The sequence below is a fragment of the Oryza glaberrima genome, chromosome 2 (genome assembly GCF_000147395.1).
Source record: "Oryza glaberrima chromosome 2, OglaRS2, whole genome shotgun sequence".
NCBI lineage: Eukaryota > Viridiplantae > Streptophyta > Magnoliopsida > Poales > Poaceae > Oryza > Oryza glaberrima.
Window position 1 is genome coordinate 26645961 of NC_068327.1, and position 17741 is coordinate 26663701.

At 46.9% G+C, this 17741-nt stretch overlaps 1 protein-coding gene across 1 annotated transcript; it reads right to left on the reverse strand.

Annotated features, from left to right (window-relative positions):
* Positions 1 to 375: 375 nt before the first annotated feature.
* LOC127764469 (cytochrome P450 87A3-like) lies at positions 376 to 4230 on the reverse strand. Its single transcript, XM_052289354.1, has 9 exons — positions 4019 to 4230; positions 3599 to 3923; positions 3337 to 3486; positions 2838 to 3089; positions 2649 to 2744; positions 1952 to 2030; positions 1733 to 1839; positions 581 to 711; positions 376 to 466 (listed from the first exon to the last, which is right to left on the reverse strand). The coding sequence occupies exons 1-9, from the start codon at positions 4228 to 4230 to the stop codon at positions 376 to 378; spliced, it is 1443 nt and encodes a 480-aa protein (XP_052145314.1).
* Between the last annotated feature and the right edge of the window lie 13511 nt (positions 4231 to 17741).

Consider the following 17741-nt stretch of genomic DNA (forward strand, 5'->3'; position numbering starts at 1 on the left):
AGGTGCAAATACATCTAAATTACTAGTCCAATATTATGGAGGTGCCCTAAAACGACCTCAAGCTTGAGTGAAGCTTAGTCTTCTAGCTTTCTTTCTTAGCTTACTAGTTTTCTTCCTTGTTTTTTATACTCCTCAATGTTGAGGCTTGGAATCTAGGAATTCCTGTAACTGGTTGGTTGTGTATGCAAATCAGCTAATGGATATATAGGCAAGATTTTTATCCATTATCTGAAAAAACGACCTCAAGCTAGTTTCCAACTGACTTCATCACCTAATTAAGCATATGCCATTTCTACATTGATTATTTCTTCTTTACTTAGCTGCAACTGCAAACACGCTATATTTTTAGGGAAGGAGACGGAGAGATCTTCCATGTCAGTTCTTCGGGAAGAACTGAACATGGAATCCATCTGGGAAGCTGAGGCCGGGGGTACGGACTATGTTACCTCCTTTTACTGTCTTCCATCTGGAATGACAAGATATATGCATATGTTAGAACATAGATATTCTCATATGCATGCCATGTTCAGGAAGAGAACTACATGTACATGTGTGACAAGTGATGATCAGCTGCATGTACCTGTATTTTGTCACCAGGTGGTGTATGAAAGTTGCAATCAACACCTTGCTGAGATCAGTTCCAACACAGAAACGGAGGCCACCTCCAAAGGCCATGAAATGCTTCGAACCACCGGTGATCTCAACCTTGTCCTGCGCAAGCAAAACCCAGACTCCCAGAGGTTAGTCAAAACTCAAAACACAAGACATATGTTTAATTTCTGGTCACGAATGCATGCATGCATATGCAGGCTAGCTAGCTAGCTAACTTCTAGAAGCAGATTCTACTATTATGGGCTGCCTCCTTTCTTTATTCCTACGTGTTCCTTATCAGAAGAACAGTGAGTGTTAAGTAACATTTGACAATATATATCTATGCTGCTCTATATATAACATGATTTGACCAACCCCACACGTAGGCCAATCACCTTGCACAATGCAAGATTCATCCCCTAGATCAAAAGGCAAGATAGGTTTATTTACTCGCATCCTGTATCTATGTCCCCAGTCCACTATTTCTTCTCTGCTTTCGTTGGGAATATGTGAAATATCACGTGCTTCACCTGCCGCAACGAGGAACTGTCTGATTATTAGAACCCTGAATCCCAGACATGCTACTGTGCTAGTACATTACAGGCCGGAAACAGACACAATCCGTTGTAAAATATACAGGGGATTTGGTAAATTCTCCCATGGTGATTGCTCAGTTTGTTTAGCTATTTTTGACAATTGTTTTGGTTCAATTTCTTTCTTCCTTTTTTTTTTGACAGTTGTGGACTGCACCATGCTTGTATATACTTTGCCTATCCTTCCAAGTTGAAGAAAGCTGGGGGGACTCCAGAATTGATGCCAACACTGAATCAACTGAATGTTGGGTTCAATAAGTAGTAGTTGTAATTAGTTTATTGGAAAAAAGGTAAGGTGCTTTATTGTTGATTAAAGTGGCTATACTTCAGACTAGAACTTGTGCTTGCTGACACTCATCACTTGGAATCCTGGAAGAAATAAAAACAAGCAACACCATATATATGACTGCTACCTGTTGCACTCTATATATCTTGGGAATGAGTCCAACACTCAATCCAGAGAGCATCAAAACCACAAGTGTTAATTGCATCTGAAACGGTTTTGAGGGAATTTCAATTAGTTAGCACATAGATTAAACGGCACAAACCTGCCACCTCCATGGATTAAACGCTAACGGATCTTCATATATTTCGGGATTTAAGTGCACTGCTGGAGGGCACACCATGACTCCCCATCCTGCTGGAATGGTGTAGCCTGCACCCAGAGGTGTAGAAGAAAAAAAAGGCTTACATTCATTTTTTTTGTCAAGTTAAAGAGCACGTTTGTTCATACACATCATATGTATATCTAGCTTGTAATACTATACCTTTGAATTCAATGTCCTGCAAGGCCTTCCGAAAAATCCCCGGGACGATGTTTGCTAACCTTACCATCTCCAACGTGACCTTCATATGCAGAAAAGTTCAAGTAGTCAAAAATAGTATTCACTCAACTAATCCATTAGTCCCTCCATTTAGTCCCTTTTAGTCTCTAAGAATCTAAACAGGGACGACTAAAAAGACTAAAAGTGCATATTGGGACTAAAATCCAGTAGTCCATCCTGGAGGTACTTATAGGGACTAAAGTGGCAGCCTCTCTCTTCTCTCTCTCTTGGTCTACAGGCTTTTAGTCCCTAGATCCAAACTATAGTAGGGGACTAAAGTTTTTAATCCATGAACTAATTTTATTTAGTCTAGAGATTAAATGATCCAAACATGACCTAAACTGAAGCCAAGTTTATTCAGAGCACTACTAGTTGTGAAAACATGTATATAACTACACTATCTTCTCTCTCGTGGAGAGTGCGCGGGTGCACTTGGTTTACACAAGCACGAAACACAAAGTAAGCAGTTGCACAATCGCATTGGCCAGTGTTCTGCTTGTACTTTGCCACTGTCACAACTAAGCCAACAGGCCACTGGTTAATCCGGCTCAATGTCTTATACTATTATACACCGGCCGTTCAACTTGCACTTGGCTAATTAACTGCTAGCTAACTATAGCTAGCCCCTGGTTAGGCTCACCTGAGACGTGAAGGTCATCGACTTGTACTCTGCCCACGTGAGGCCTGCGGCATCACACCCCTCCTTCCTGCCCCTAACAATCGCCTCATGCTCCTCCTGCGCCACACAACACAAGAGCTGTGTCATATGTTCTCTCGTTGATTGCGCGTGTTTGGGGTTTCATCACTGGCTAATTAGTTAGCTGCTAACCGTTAGCGCGTCGAGCACCGTGGGGTTCTCGGCGAGGAGGCGGACGCCGAGCGTGAGCGCCAGCGACGTGGTCTCGAAGCTGGCGAAGAGGAGGACGAACATGAGGTCGAGCGCGATGCCCTCCGTCAGCACGGGCTTCTCCCGCCCCAGCTCCTCGATCAGCACGTCGAAGAAGTCCTCGCATTGCCTCCCCTGCTCCTCCATCCTCTCCCTCATCATCTTCTTCAGCACCTTCATCGCGTTCCTCCTCCCCTGCACGCAGCAAAGATAGCATCAGCTGGTGGCTATAGCTAAATTCAGGCAAGAAGCTAGCTAGCGCTGCCTTGGTACTGAGCCACTCTCTAGAAACATTGACTGCCTGCAGGCTGCATGTGGTGGTGCGTGTGCATGCATGGTCATCTGTTGACTAGGGAACGCATGTGCAGGCGTTGTTCAGTTCACTACGTTGCTGCTCAAGGATGCATTATATTGTACATGCATGTGCACTAACACTACATACCTTCATGCACTCATGATATGCAGTGCCGGGGATGTCCACCGGGAACGAGATGAGCCCGCGGATGAAGGCGACGAAGTTCTTCCTCAGATTCTCCGACGACTTTGACGGCTCGTAGCTGATCAGCTTCTTCGCCGTAAGGTCAAATATCATCTAGTATCACAAGTTCCCAGATCGATATATGTCAGAACTCAGAAATGGACAGCATGAGTTCCAAACATATATTAGCAGCAGGGATACGGATGGATTGGTGGTGATCTCTTACGGCGGAGATGCTGTCCTTGAGCTCGACGCTGGGCTGCGCCGCCCATGAGGCGAGGCTGGCGCGGCAGGCGCGGTCGGTCTCGTCGAGGAGCACGGCGCGGAGGTTCTCCTGGCCGTACAGCCGGAGCACGAGGCTCTTGAGGTACTTGTACATGAAGCCGTGGAGGGAGCCGACGTTGTCGCGGCCGAAGATCTCGGTGAAGGTGTCCGGGTACCAGCTCTCGAACAGCTTCCCCTCCTGCTGGAACACGTAGTAGTTCAGCTCCGGGTCCGCCGTCACCACCACCGGCCTCCCGACGACGCTGGTCTTGAAGATACTGCCGTACCTGCACAGCACATAATCCAATATATCTCGTCAGGTTCAGTAATCAGAAATCAGCTGCTGAACAAGTGTTTTTATCTGTAAAATACAAAATGTTACCTGTTCAACCTCTCCTTCACAAAGGGGGAGATGTCGCAGGTAGTGTTGGGTGCGAAGAACTGCAAGGTCTCGCCGAGAAGAGGGAGGCCGAGGGAGCCCGGAGGCAGCCGGCCGTTTGCTCTCGGGTGGCTCCATCTGTACGCCCACATAACGGAAGCCACGACCATGGCCATGGCCACAGCCCACACAGCTACACAGACCAGTGTTTCCATGGCCTCTCCAAGACCTGGTTTCTCGCACACTGCTAGGGCAAGAGGCAATGGCGGTGCTTAGCTAGGCTAGGCAAGCAAGGGAAGCTAGTGAAGATATGGTTTTGCAAGTACCGAGAGCAGGGTATATATAGCAGTGCGTGATCTGAAGGGAGATTACTTCGGTTTATATAAAGTTCAGGCCAGCATAAACAAATGGATCGAAGGGGAGAGTGCAGGAGGAATTATTGCCACAGAATCCTTCCAAGTGTTCCTCTTTTTGACGGGAAGAATCCACCCGGAAGCTTGCGCTCTGCTGCTGTGCTACGGAGACTGTGATGCATGCCACAGGAATTCAGCTGTTATGTTCTCAGCTTTTCAGATCGGCTGCCTGTTTAAGGCTGGCTGGCTGGCTCTGTGTGCGCGCGGTTTAGCATGAAAATTTGATAGGCATGTACGTGTTGCAACGGATTGCCGGCTGTTATCCAGACCGTGATTGTATTCTTTTCTCACTGGTAGAGAAGATGCCATTAGCACATCAGTTCAAAATGTTAAGCTGTTATGTCTGAATTTTTCCTACCGTGTGTTTCCAATTTCTTAATTTCTCTTGGATAGGCCCCATTTGAGTTAGTTAATTTCTGTGGGAATGAACCGTGGCCCCCTATCTACTACTAGGAAAACATGACGCATACATGATAATTAACTCGAAAAAATAGCGGCAGACGGATAAGAGGGGATTGAATATGCACCGGCACAGAAAAAAAAACTACGATGTCCCGATCAATCGAGCGCGAGTCATCAAGAGTTCAGCTATATTTCGTTTTTCTTATCCATGGATACATCTCACTTGATCGATTGGTCGTTGTGATCAGCGTGCATCGATCGATCGAGCAAGACGTCTCGATCACAGGTGTGGTAGACCCAGCCGTCCAGCTCCCAGCTAGCTAGCAGCGAACTGTGTGTGCATGTACACTAAACGTCCTTTCGTTCCAACCTGCTTTATACTGATATTGACAGCTATATATGTCGATCTACTCCTAGCAGGTAGCCTGAATCCAGCACAGAGGGCTCGTTGCAATGTTGCATACGAACGTACGTACGTACTGTACGTTCAGAAGCAAGAGATAGATCAGATCGATCGATGCAGAGATCGCGGAATCTTCCCCTGAACTCATCAGCAGCCGCTAGCTTAATTAGCTAGCTAGATCACAATTTTAGATGACCTGATCATCAACTTGATCCTCATCACTCGTCAGTCGTCGCATCACATCTCACATACTACTATATGAGATAATTGTACATCAATGTGCTTCCACGTACTACGTACTGCCACCTGTATGTGTGTGTGCCAGTGTGTATGCATGGCAATGCGAGTCTCCGGTCTCTTCAGGTTCGTCATGCCATGCCTGCCGCCATTTTTGTCTGCATGTCTGTCGGTCGATCACCCGTCGGATCGAGCTTCTTCAGACAAATTCAGATGTTCATGCATGCACCTGAATGAATTCCTGCATATAATCCTACCATATAGTATGTGCGCACGTACGCGTGTTCGTTCGTGGATGGATTGGTCAGACGGATACTGCACCGCCGGCGACGCCAGCTCTGCGACTGAACGTATGAAACCGCGGGACACGCCCACGTATACCGTATACGTACGAGGTATGCACAAATGTCCCCCACACGTAGACAAGCGCGTATTGACATATGAGATCGATATACATGACATTTTCAGAGTGGTGTAGATTCAGACTCGATCGAGTAGATGTTCCCTAGTTTCTGCGAGCACCGTGAGTCCACTCAAGCAAGTAATCAACGAATTATTATTGTTTCCTTCTTGTCTATATGTGTGGCTTTCATTCAGATAGAGATCGATGAGTTCAGAATTCAGAAATACAGGACGGGCGTTGAGGATTCAGATCCAATCCATGCGTGTTCAGGTTCCATTTTAAGACGAGCATATCCTACTCTTCCGAACTCGTTGAAGGGTGCAGATTCAGAAGGCTGAATCCTAAGTATGTCTCGTGATGCTGTTGTTAATTGTATCGTTGTTCGCGTGGTCAGTTGTTAAATCCAGCAGTACACCTGTAAAAAGTCTCTGAACCACGAGCATGGATCCCCTGTAGATACGCCCGCACGATCGAGTCGTTTACTCTCTACCTACTACCGTATAATCGTAACAAAACAAGGGGAACAGCAGTTTGGATGACGATCGACAGAAGATCCATGCAAGTACCAAGCGATCTAGCTAAAATAATTTGTTCATCGATAACTAGATGCCGCACAAGGCAGCTTTTTTTAAAGATAATGGAATAGAGCATCCCGACCTTTACTTAAAGAGTTACAGCCAATTATTACAATCTCACACTCAAAATGAGTGAAGTTCAAAGAAACTTAAAAGATGAAACCAACCATCAAGAAGAAACAACCTAAAAACTGCCAACCCAAGATAAAGAGTACACAATTATTGAATTCTATTTGTGAACCTCCATCCAAAATTGATAAAAAGTTGCATAACCGTTTTCTTAAGAATACGGCATGCAGCCTTTAAAAGCTCACTATCTTCCTCACACTTTTATAATTGTGCCCAAGACGGGAGCCAATGTGTTGCCCTGAAAATTACCTTTGGTCTGAAAACTACCTTTAGTTTTGCCGCACTAGGTAGCTAGCTAGCATACCAATAGTGCAAGCAACTGATGCTAGATTGTGCCTGCACAAGTACAGCACTGGCTTAATTCACTGCGTATTAGGCTATATTAGCTTCGATACTTCTGCTATGTGATGTACAGTACTACCCTTTCCAGTTTTGGGCGAAGCTTAGACAAAATCTCAGTTCAAAAAACTGGGGACAAATCTCGATAGAGGTGCTATACATGTGTGGCATTGGCTCGTCCCATGTGATCAGGCTGGGTAAGAAATAGTATGCACCTTGTTGGGTTTAAAATTACTAGTACACAAGTATATACTCCCACCGTTATTAATATACAATGCCATCGACTTTTAAACATACAATCGATCATTCATCTTATTTAATATTTTTTGTAAACATACTAAAATATAACTAGTACAGTGGTCCGCACAGATTTTGTAGCTAGTATCTTTATATTTTCTCTCATATATGTTAACGCCAAAATTTGGTAAAATTCTTTAGTGGATTCGGTTAAGAAAATAGCACAATCAGCTGATAAAAAGCTTATCCAGATTTCCATAAGGGTCCGAGTTCAAGAATGAATCATGGAGACCACGGTATGGCAGCTTAATTTATCCATTAACTAAGCAAGTTTTGTATTTAGGAAAGTCTGAGTCATATCCGATGAGGACTTGATGTTTTTTTTTTCCTTTTATCCTTAGGAAAGTTTGTTTAGTGTCCGATCAAAACATATATCTTGCCTTTTATCTTTAGGAAATATGTGTTGTGTCCGATATGGACTAGTATCTATCCATGGGTATAAATATGCACACACGGGGTCTATGTAAAAATCTCTTGATCAATACAACTTCGGTGTATCGTCACCCTTTTTATTTTCGTCTTTCTCGATGAGTTCTTGTTTCGAGTTGAACTGCATCGATTCGATCTCCGATGAGGGGTAAGGCTTGTTATGGTTGTTTGTATCGGTGGGGTAGGGTCTCAACACTATAATCTTGTCGATGTAAACACCTATTTATCATATATCTTAATTAATCTAGGTCGATGTTTCAATTTACATGTATCGGCGGATCTTTTTATAGGGTTTTGTTGGTATCAGTTAAATTGTTTCATCGATTTAGATTAGCTAACGTATCCATCACCCTAAAAATTAGCCAAAGACTTAACTATTTAGACTTTATGCATCTTTTCATACTTAGTGTTGCATCAGTTGAGTTTGACCTACTAAGTCATGCTTAGAATCATAAAAACTCATCTGCCTTTGATTGTCGATAAAGGTTTCATTGGGGTTTCTGCCGATGAATTATCTGGATGTTGCATCAGCTTATAAGGATTATATACAAGTTGATTTTAGCCTATTATAACAAAGGTTTCACTGATTATCTAATCTTGTGGATTTAATGTTATCGAAACACCAGCCGAGCTATACTTTAACCTTCAGATCAAGCAATTATTCTATCATATTATTTGACCGATTGGTTTCTATTGAATTATATTATTGTTTTATTACATTATCATCAGTCAATTGCTCAAAAACCTATCGACATCGGCTGGTATCGACATGGGCTAGTGTTGCTATATTGGCTTATTGGTCGATCGGCTCTTTTATCTTGAATTCATACATCTTGTCAGTTGCAGGATCAAATTAACACTAGTGGACAAACCATTTTTGGTCGGTTGCCCAAAAACCACAATAGTCCTAGTTGCTTAAAAATCCGGGACTAAAAATCATTTTTAGTCCCGGTTTAAAAGCACAATGAGACTATATGAACACAAACCGGGACTAAAGATTATATTTAGTCTCGGTTCCGTTTGTGCCAGATGATGTCAGGGCACCAGAAATAACAACCAGGACTAAAAATAGATCTTTAGCCCCGGTTGATATCACCAACCGGGACTAAATATCTCCCTCCCACGTCCTACCACATCCTTATCTCTTCGAGACCGAGACCAAGTCCTTATCTCTCGCGCGGCCTTCCTCGCCTCTCGCTCTCTTTGTTCTCTCTTCTCTCGCCTGCCTCTCTCTGTCGATCTCTATATCTTTCCTCTCCTCTCTCGCTCTCTGGGTTAGCGGCGGCCGTGCGGGGTCGGCAGCGGTGGCCGGGCTAGGGAGGCGCGTGCGGCGGCCTCGCGCTCCCCTCCGCCAGATTCGGTGGAAGGCGAGGCAGCGGCGGTCGGGTGGCGGCGGTGGAGCGACGGCGGCCGGTCAGAGGAATTTGTTTTTTTAGGATTTGTGATAAATTTGTTTTTGAGAATTTGTGATGTGATCTGTGATGCGAATATGTGATGTTTTTTCATAATTTGTGATGTATTTTTTTTTAGAATTTGTTATGTATTTGATCTGTTATTTGGAGATGTAATTTGGAGTTAATTTGGGGATCATTTGGGAATGTAGTGAAATCAATATGCAAAGTTAAAAACAATTAAAAAAAGAAAAAAAAAACTAGCAACCGAATCTGGCTCTGCCATATTTAGTCCCGGTTGATAACACTAACCGAGACTAAAAATGGATTTTTAATCTCTGTTATTTCACCTGGGACTAGAGATACAAGATGGTATCTTTAGTCCCGGATTCGTGCTACTAGTTGCATAACCGAAACTATAAGAGGTTACGAACTAGGGTACGTTAAAGACCCTTTCTTCAGCAGTGTGTCTGGCACATCCACATCTCATTTTAGGACCTACACTGGAGTTAAAAGTAGGTCTTCTAAACCTTTGTGTTATTTTTCACGTCAACAGCATGACTACTCGGCTACTCCTACGAGTAATCTCGCCAACATCTAGGCCTAGACCCTGGTACCTGCAACCTGCGTGGAAACGCAGTAAAACCGCACATCAATCAGCCTGGTTTTATTTATTCATCATTTGACGCATTGAGATCGAGCTAGCTATTTCACTTAGCTTCACCTTCCCCAATACTTGCTATTAGCTTCATGTATGTAACATATGCTTTATTAATTCCCGCTGTCGGAGAATGAACTCCTCCACCAGGGAACCGTGAGGCCCCCCTTTGTAAGTTCGGCCGGGGGCAGCGGGTGAGATTCGAGGGCTTGGTGAGCGAAGCTGTGTGATCTTGAGGAGGTTAGGCCCCTCCAAGACGATGAGACAAAAGAGGTTTATACAGGTTCGGGCCGCTGAGAAGCGTAATACCCTACTCCTGTGCATGATTGATTGAATGTAGAACACAAGTGCTTGGGGTTGCGAGACCCAAGCGCCAGTTCGTTCGGAAGTCCTCCCCCCTCCACCACCAGGCCTGGACCTTCTTTTATACCTCAAGGGGTTACCACATGGGCCCAACAACCTAACCTAGCTCCGGTGGAGAAGTATTATAATCTTTGCATTAAATGCATGTCTTGTCTCTTGACTTGGGAAGCCAAGCACACGTCGTCTTGATGATGGGGCCTGTCAAATCTTGCCGCCTAACACGGGGGTGCCCCTGTCAGTTACCATTTAATGGGTGAAGACTTCTGGGCTCCTATTACACTGGGAAACGGGAGCCTTGCTTTGACCAGAGCGGGAGGACCGACTCCGGCTAGGATAAGAGGATGAGAATCTCTCACCATCATTATTTGATGGGATATGTCGGGCTGCACGTCGCCTGACACACGTGATGGTGCGCCTGACATCTTGGGTCCCATCAGTCATTCGACCGGTCATAGACCGGTTGAGTGCACTGCACACTGCATTAATGCGGCGTGGCGCGACCGCTCAGGACGCCATAAATGCGGGTAGGTGGGCACCTGGAGGCGGACACCTAACCCACCGTACGTGGTGACCTAGAGAGGGGGTCGGGGAAGCCCGACCCCTAGTCACAGGAGGGGGCGGCCGCCGCCCGACCTCGGGCCCGATCCCCCCTCCGGGGATCCACGTGGTGCCTGGGGCGGCCTTCTCCCTCTAGTCTTGGCCTTCTCCCTCTAAACCTGATACCCCCGGGCCCATATCACCGACAGTAGCCCCCGGCGTTAGCCCTGACCAAAACTTTTCCTAGGTGGTCAGGGTTGACGCCACTCTGTTAGTCAAATGACATGTGGGCACGTTCTCTTATTCTTTCTTTGCTGGCACTAGGACCCATGCGCCTTTTTCGCCCTAGCCTGAGGGCGACTCGCTAGCCCGTACCTTCGGCTGTGAACTTATTTTCTGTATATATTCAGCAAACGTTATTAGATTCTCTCGGGCCCGTGACCTTACGCCGCGTACCTCGCTTGCCCCTGCCATTTGTTAACCTCTGTTCATGTTCTACTTTATCTATTCAAATGATTATTTTCGCGAGTGTGAGGATTGAACTTTCCATAGCCAGCAATCTTCACCCGCGATCAAGCTAAGCTGGGCGCCTGTCACACCCTAAAAATCCTAAATATGTAAATTTTTGTTTAGTTGTATTTATTAGAATTGATTTTAAAAGCCTAGAAGAGATGGTCTAATTTTTAAATAATAAATTCCAATATAAAATGAGGCTAGATAAAATTTCGTTAAATACTTTGCTTAATTCTATAATTCCTAGATTTTTCTGGGATTTATTTGAGCTAAGGAAGTATTTTTAATAAATGGAATTGCATTTCATGAATAATTTAAATTAAAAAAGGTTTTTTAAAAGTCTCTTTTGGCTTTGGGCCGAAAGTCGGCCCAAAACCCTCTCTCTCTCTCTCCGGCCCAAGCCGGCCCAGTCCGCAGCCGAGCCGCCGCTCGCGCGCGCGTCTGCCCGCTGATAGGTGGGGCCCACCTGTCAGTCTTCGTCTTCCTCGCGCCGCCGCCGCCGCCCGAACCCTAGCGCCGCGCCGCCGCCGTCTCCTTCCAAATCCGGCCGCGCCTTTCCTTCTCCGGTGAAATCAATAGAGGGGAAATGTTCTTCGGGACCTCCTCTACCTTTTCCCTTTTGGAAACTTCATCTAAATCGCTTTGGAAATTCGTGGATTCGATCTCGAATCGGATTCATCTCTCTCCTCCGAACCTTAGACTTTCCTTCTCGTCGCCGGTCGCCGTGGGCCTTCGCCGCCGCCTCCTTGCCCCTATAAAAGGATCCCCGGTGTCTCCGCTACCCACCGCCACCCTCGCCTTCACCTCTCGTCGCCGGTAGAGCTCTAGCACCGTGTAGCTTAGCGCCGCCGTCGCCGCCGTCGCTCCAGCCGTGCGCCGCCGTCGCTCCGGTCGTTGCCGTCGCTCGGGAAGGCCGCCGTCGTGATCGCCAAGCCGTCGCCGACCTCGTCCGCCCCTCCGTCGTCGCCGTAGACCGCCGGAACACCGTCGCCGTCGTCAAGCCGAAGGTCGCCGCCGCTTCTTCTTCGCCGCCGTCGCCGTCCGTTGCTCCTCCACCGCTTCTTTGGTCACCTGTGAGTTCGCCGTGCCGTCCGCTACCCGTAGGTGCCCTCCGTTCGCGTCGTCGCGCCGTCGTTCGCCGGCGAGCTTGCGCGCCCGAGCCGCCGCCGGTGGTGACGTCACCGCTGACGTCATCGTCGTCGTTCCCCGTGGCCCGGTCATGGACCGATGGATCTCGACCGTTCGTTTTGGTTGGATAGATCTCGGCCGTCCGTTCCCGTGAACCGTCGCCGTGCACCCGGTCCACCGCAAACCCTAGCCGCTGACGCAATAAATCCTCTTTTCCTTTTAAAAAATAATTCATTATTGCGTCATAATTCAATTAAATACATATAAGTGTTTTAATCCGATTTAATCTTTAAAAATTCATAACTAATTCATCTTAGCTCGGATTTAGTTGGTTCAAGTCTCTAAATTTTTCTAAAATTGAGATCTACATGTTAAAAATATCCACATGTACTGTTCATGCTTGTTTATGTGTTGTTTTGGTGCTTTTGCTCTTTTCTGTTTAGATTCCGTTGTTTCCGGAGAGTTCGTTTTCGCAGGAGAAGAATTTGAAGAGTTCCAAGGCCAGCAAGGCAAGTCACATAGATCCCAAAACAACCCTTTGAGCATGTTGATCCCGTTTAAAGCTATTGTTTCTATTCAACTATTGCATTTATTTTCGAATGTCATTGAGTGGAATTAACCTATTGTTTGTTATAGCCCTTTTGTTCTTGATTACTTTATTCCTTGATACCTTGGGTTATTATAAATTGACTAGTTGAGCTTTACATAATGGTTCAGCTGAATATTAGATGTGATTGCTTAGCCATGCTTAGAAACTTCAGCACATTATTGGGATAACTTTTGACTCACTATTATTTAATGATGGCTTAATGATAGCTCATGATGGTTATTTATGATTGGTTAATTAATTAATTTGCCAACTAAAACCTGATAATGGTGGGTTGTGAGCACATGGTTTTGATGGTCGTGCTCATGACAATTAAGGACCGGTTCACGAGTTTCGGTTGTGAAACATTAACCGTGCCAACCACAAGCCAGCGTGGGCAACGGCTTTACCTTTTGTATAGCATGGTTCATTGCGGGGCACCAGACTGAGAAGTGGCGGAGATAAGCCCACGGGGGTCGCTGGGGAGTCCATGCCTTGTTTATAAGGGGGTGATTATGATCCAGGAACGGTGCGCTGTGGTGGATTGTGTTGTGCGAGGGGTACTGTCACAGCTCCTTTCCGAGGTACCGTGGTGGTATCAAGGCGCATGGTTACATATCGTGGGGCTGTGTCTTGTGGGTACAGTGGTACACCTCTGGCCAGAGTAAAACTATTCGAATAGCCGTGCCCGCGGTTATGGGCGGGTCTAACAATGTCTTTCGTGATTAGTTTCACACCTCTCATCATAATGAAAGATGCTATAACTGGTAATAATTTGATTAGCTCCTGGTTTGGAATGGTATATTCCTGGTTTGGAAATAGAACTGTGCAGCCGGGATTGGTTGTTCAGAATGGTTGGGCCTATGCAACAGGGTATGTTGTATAGCGTTGGATTAATATTGTTTAATTCTTACTTAACTATTTTATTAAATTCTAAAATGTTTATTAAATGCTGTTTATGCAAATGAAACCCTACTATGCCATCCTTTGTTATCCTGCGCACTTGCATATTTGCTGCGTGGCTTGCTGAGTATGTCATATACTCACCTTGCAATCATTCATCAGAGGAGGAGCTCTACAGTGAAGCTGATGGTGTGGAGGATTAGGTGTAGCCCTGGTCAAGCTGCTTGTGGGGTGGAGTCGTCTGCATCGTTTATTTTTTTCCGCTGCTTAGGTCTTTATTGATTGAGAGGAACTATCTACCTCTGTAATGACATTTTATTCGCTTATCAATTAGAGTAATAATTGTACTCTATTATCAATTTGTTATTGTGTGCCTCGGCTGATTTCTGGACGAGGGTTCACACACATGTAAGCGTTTGGAATTTTGGATAGAAATTCCGGGCATGACAGCGCCGTAGCCAGCCGGCGAGGCCAAAGCCAGCCGCTACAGAAGAGCTAGCACAGGGGGCCCCGGGCGTCGACGGTACCCATAGCTCGACGCAGGGCTAGGATAGAGCTAGGAATCGTAGCCCCCGCACTTTAAGCAAAGAATCGTTTGAATGGATGAAGCGAATACAAACTTTTTGTTACCAAGGGAGGCAAGCCGTCGTGCGACACATAGGTACCGCGGGACCGTGAGGAAGTGATAGGCGAGAGATAAATATAAGCAATAATAATTCTATGCAAACGATTATCTTCGCGCGAGTGTGAGGACTGAACTTTCTATAGCCAGCAATCTTCACCTGCGATCAAGCGAAGCTGAGCGTCGTAACCAGCCAACGGGGCCAAAGCCAGCCGCTACGGAAGAGCTAGCACAGGGGGCCCCGGGCATCGACGGTACCCAGAGCTCGACGCAGGGCTAGGATAGAGCTAGGAATCGTAGCCCCCACACTTATAGCAAAGAATTGCTTGTATGAATGAAGCAAACACAAACCTTTAGCTAGAAGAGGGCCCCCCACCATGGGTTCCAAACCATCTTGGGAAGCCTGTGACCACTTAGCAAACGAGGTCAGGTTCCCACGAGCCTGTGTCCCCACGCTACACATTCTGTTTGCTCTTTCCTTTCGGTGGCCTCCTTCCAATCTCTTTTCCTTCTGCATGGACGATTACTTTCGCACGAGTGTGAGAGTCGAAAACTCTAGAGCCAGCAATCCCCGTCCACAGTTGAGCCAGGCCGGGTACTGTAGTCAGCCGGCGGGACCAAAGCCAGCCGCTACGGAAGAGCCAGCATAGGGGGTTCCGGGCGTCGACGGCACCCGGGGCTCAACTTAAGGCTAGGATAAGGCTAGAAAACTTAGCCCCCACACTTAGCGAAGAATCGTTCATGTAGATGGGAGAGAGGTTGGGCTCTTACCACCGAGGGAGCAAACAAATGCGCAACACGCGGGCGTCGCAGGGCCATGAGAATAGAATGGGGGGAAATAAATATAAGATTTCAAGCTAATGAATTGAAAAATTGAAAATACTTGAAGCTTGAAAGGACGATCAGTTGAGCTGGGCTGGGCACTGTAGCCAGCCGGCGGGAACAAAGCCAGCCGCTACAGAAGAGCCAGCACAGGGGGTCCCGGGCTTCGACGGCACCCAGAGCTCAAAACTGCAAGAGCCCTCCCAGGAGTGAACCGAGGCGGCAGCAGGTTCATGGGCCAACCCCGCGCTTGGCCCTTGAGGGCCATGGGGAAGACGTTCGCCTTGACCCGGTCGCCACCCCCCGCCACCTCTATGATCGCCGTGCAGATCTGGAGGGACTCGGAGGGGTCGGCGCCATCGTCGTACTTCTCGGTGAGGCAGGGCTGGAGCTTTGGGGGCCCTCGGACATTCCGAAGACTCGCCACAAAGACTTGATAGCCAAGCTTACCTGGTGGGGATGTGGGGGGCCTTGCCCCCTGCATGGGGTGGCACGACACTCCTGAGGATGCTACGCATTCCCCCGTAGCGGCGGCGCGACACTCACCATGCCGGAGCTCAAAAGAACCTCAAAAATCACGAACGCGCCCCCTACCTGGCGCGCCAGATGTCGGAGAATGAACTCCTCCACCAGGGAACCATGAGGCCCCCCTTTGTGAGTTCGGCAGGGGGCAGCGGGTGAGATTCGAGGGCTTGGTGAGCGAAGCTGTGTGATCTTGAGGGGGTTAGGCCCCTCCAAGACGATGAGACAAAAGAGGTTTATACAGGTTCGGGCCGCTGAGAAGCGTAATACCCTACTCGTGTGCATGATTGATTGAATGTAGAATACAAGTGCTTGGGGTTGTGAGACCCAAGCGCCTGTTCGCTCAGAAGTCCCCCCTCCACCACCAGGCCTAGACCTCCTTTTATACCTCAAGGGGTTACCATATGGGCCCAACAACCTAACCTAGCTCCGGTGAAGAAGTATTATAATCTTTGCATTAAATGCATGTCTTGTCTCTTGACTTAGGAAGCTAAGCACACGTCGTCTTGATGATGGGGCCTGTCAAATCTTGCCGCCTGACACGGGGGGTGCCCCTGTCAATCACCATTTTATGGATGAAGACTTCTGGGCTCCTATTACACCGGGAAACGGGAGCCTTGCTTTGACCAGAGCGGGAGGACCGACTCCGCCTGGGATAAGAGGATGAGAACCTCTCACCATCATTATTTGATGGGATATGTCGGGCTACACGTCGCCTGATACACGCGATGGTGCGCCTGACATCTTGGGTCCCATCAATCATTTGACCGGTCACAGACCGGTTGAGTGCACTGCACACCGCATTAAATGCGGCGTGGCGCGACCGCTCGGGACGCCATAAATGCGGGTAGGTGGGCACCTGGAGGCGGACACCTAACCCACCATTCATGGTGACCTAGAGAGGGGGGTCGGGGGAGCCCGACCCCTAGTCACGGGAGGGGGCCGCCGCCGCCCGACCTCGGGCCCGATCCCCCCTCGGGGGGAGCCACGTGGCGCCTGGGGTGGCCTTCTCCCTCTAGTCTCGGCCAGGGAGTGGCTGCCGCCCTACCTCGGGCCTGACTCCCCTCGGGGGAGGGCCACGTGGCATCAGAGGGCAGCCTCCTCCGACTAATCTTTGGGGAAGGAGTGGCCGCCACCCCACCTCAGGCCTGACTCCCCTCGGGGGAGGGCCACGTGGCATCGGGGGGCAGCATCCTCCCTCTAAACTTGATACCTCCGGGCCCATATCACCGACACCCGCTTGTTATAGTTCCGTTTGTTTATGGTTAATTCAGAATCTAGATCAACATACTCCATCCGTCCCAAAAAAAAATAAATTTAGGATTGAATGTGACATATTCTAGTACAACGAATCTAGATAAATGTATGTCTAGATTTGTTATACTATGATGTGTCCAATACTAAGTTGGTTTTTTATGGAACGGAGGGAGTATCTACCAAACACAAATCTACTCTCTCCTTCCCAAATTGATCATTATATAACTGCATGGACACGGATTTCATCGGAATACAATTAATGCAGTACGGGAGAATGTGTGCACGCTAGGGTGTAATTTGCATGGGGTTTTAATCAATGCATGCATTGTGAGAGAATGTGTGCATGGTGTCATGATTAATGTGTTTTAAATTATCCTTGGTCTTGGTGCACAAACTTATATTATTACCCCCTCCAATTTCATTTTAATTGACGTTTTGGACAATGACACGGTCTACAAGATATATCTTTGACCTTATTTTTCTATTATAATATATATAATAAATAAATGTATGTTTACTTTTATTATAGTGCTTTAAAAGACAAATCTATATATATTATTCTAGTTCATTTAAACTAAATACTTTTAAAGTTATTGATGGTCAAAGTTATAACAGTTTGACCTCAACCTTGTCTAAAACGTTAATTAATATAGAACCAGAGGGAGTATCAATTTAGGAAGGATGGAGTATAAATTAAGGATTTGACTGGTCTTTTGTGTGTAGTTGTGTGCCAAATATATGTCACGATGGCGTCGCTATTTCGTTTGCTTTAGAGCAAGTACAATAGCAGGCTATAA

Coding starts and splice junctions, on each gene's coding strand:
- LOC127764469 (XM_052289354.1), bottom strand. CDS start 4,230: ATGGAAACACTGGTCTGTGTAGCTGTGTGGGCTGTGGCCATGGCCATG. Junction 2,745..2,837: donor CGGTGCTCGACGCGCTAACG/GTTAGCAGCTAA, acceptor TGTGTGGCGCAG/GAGGAGCATGAGGCGATTGT. Junction 712..1,732: donor TTAATCCATGGAGGTGGCAG/GTTTGTGCCGTT, acceptor TTGCTTGCGCAG/GACAAGGTTGAGATCACCGG.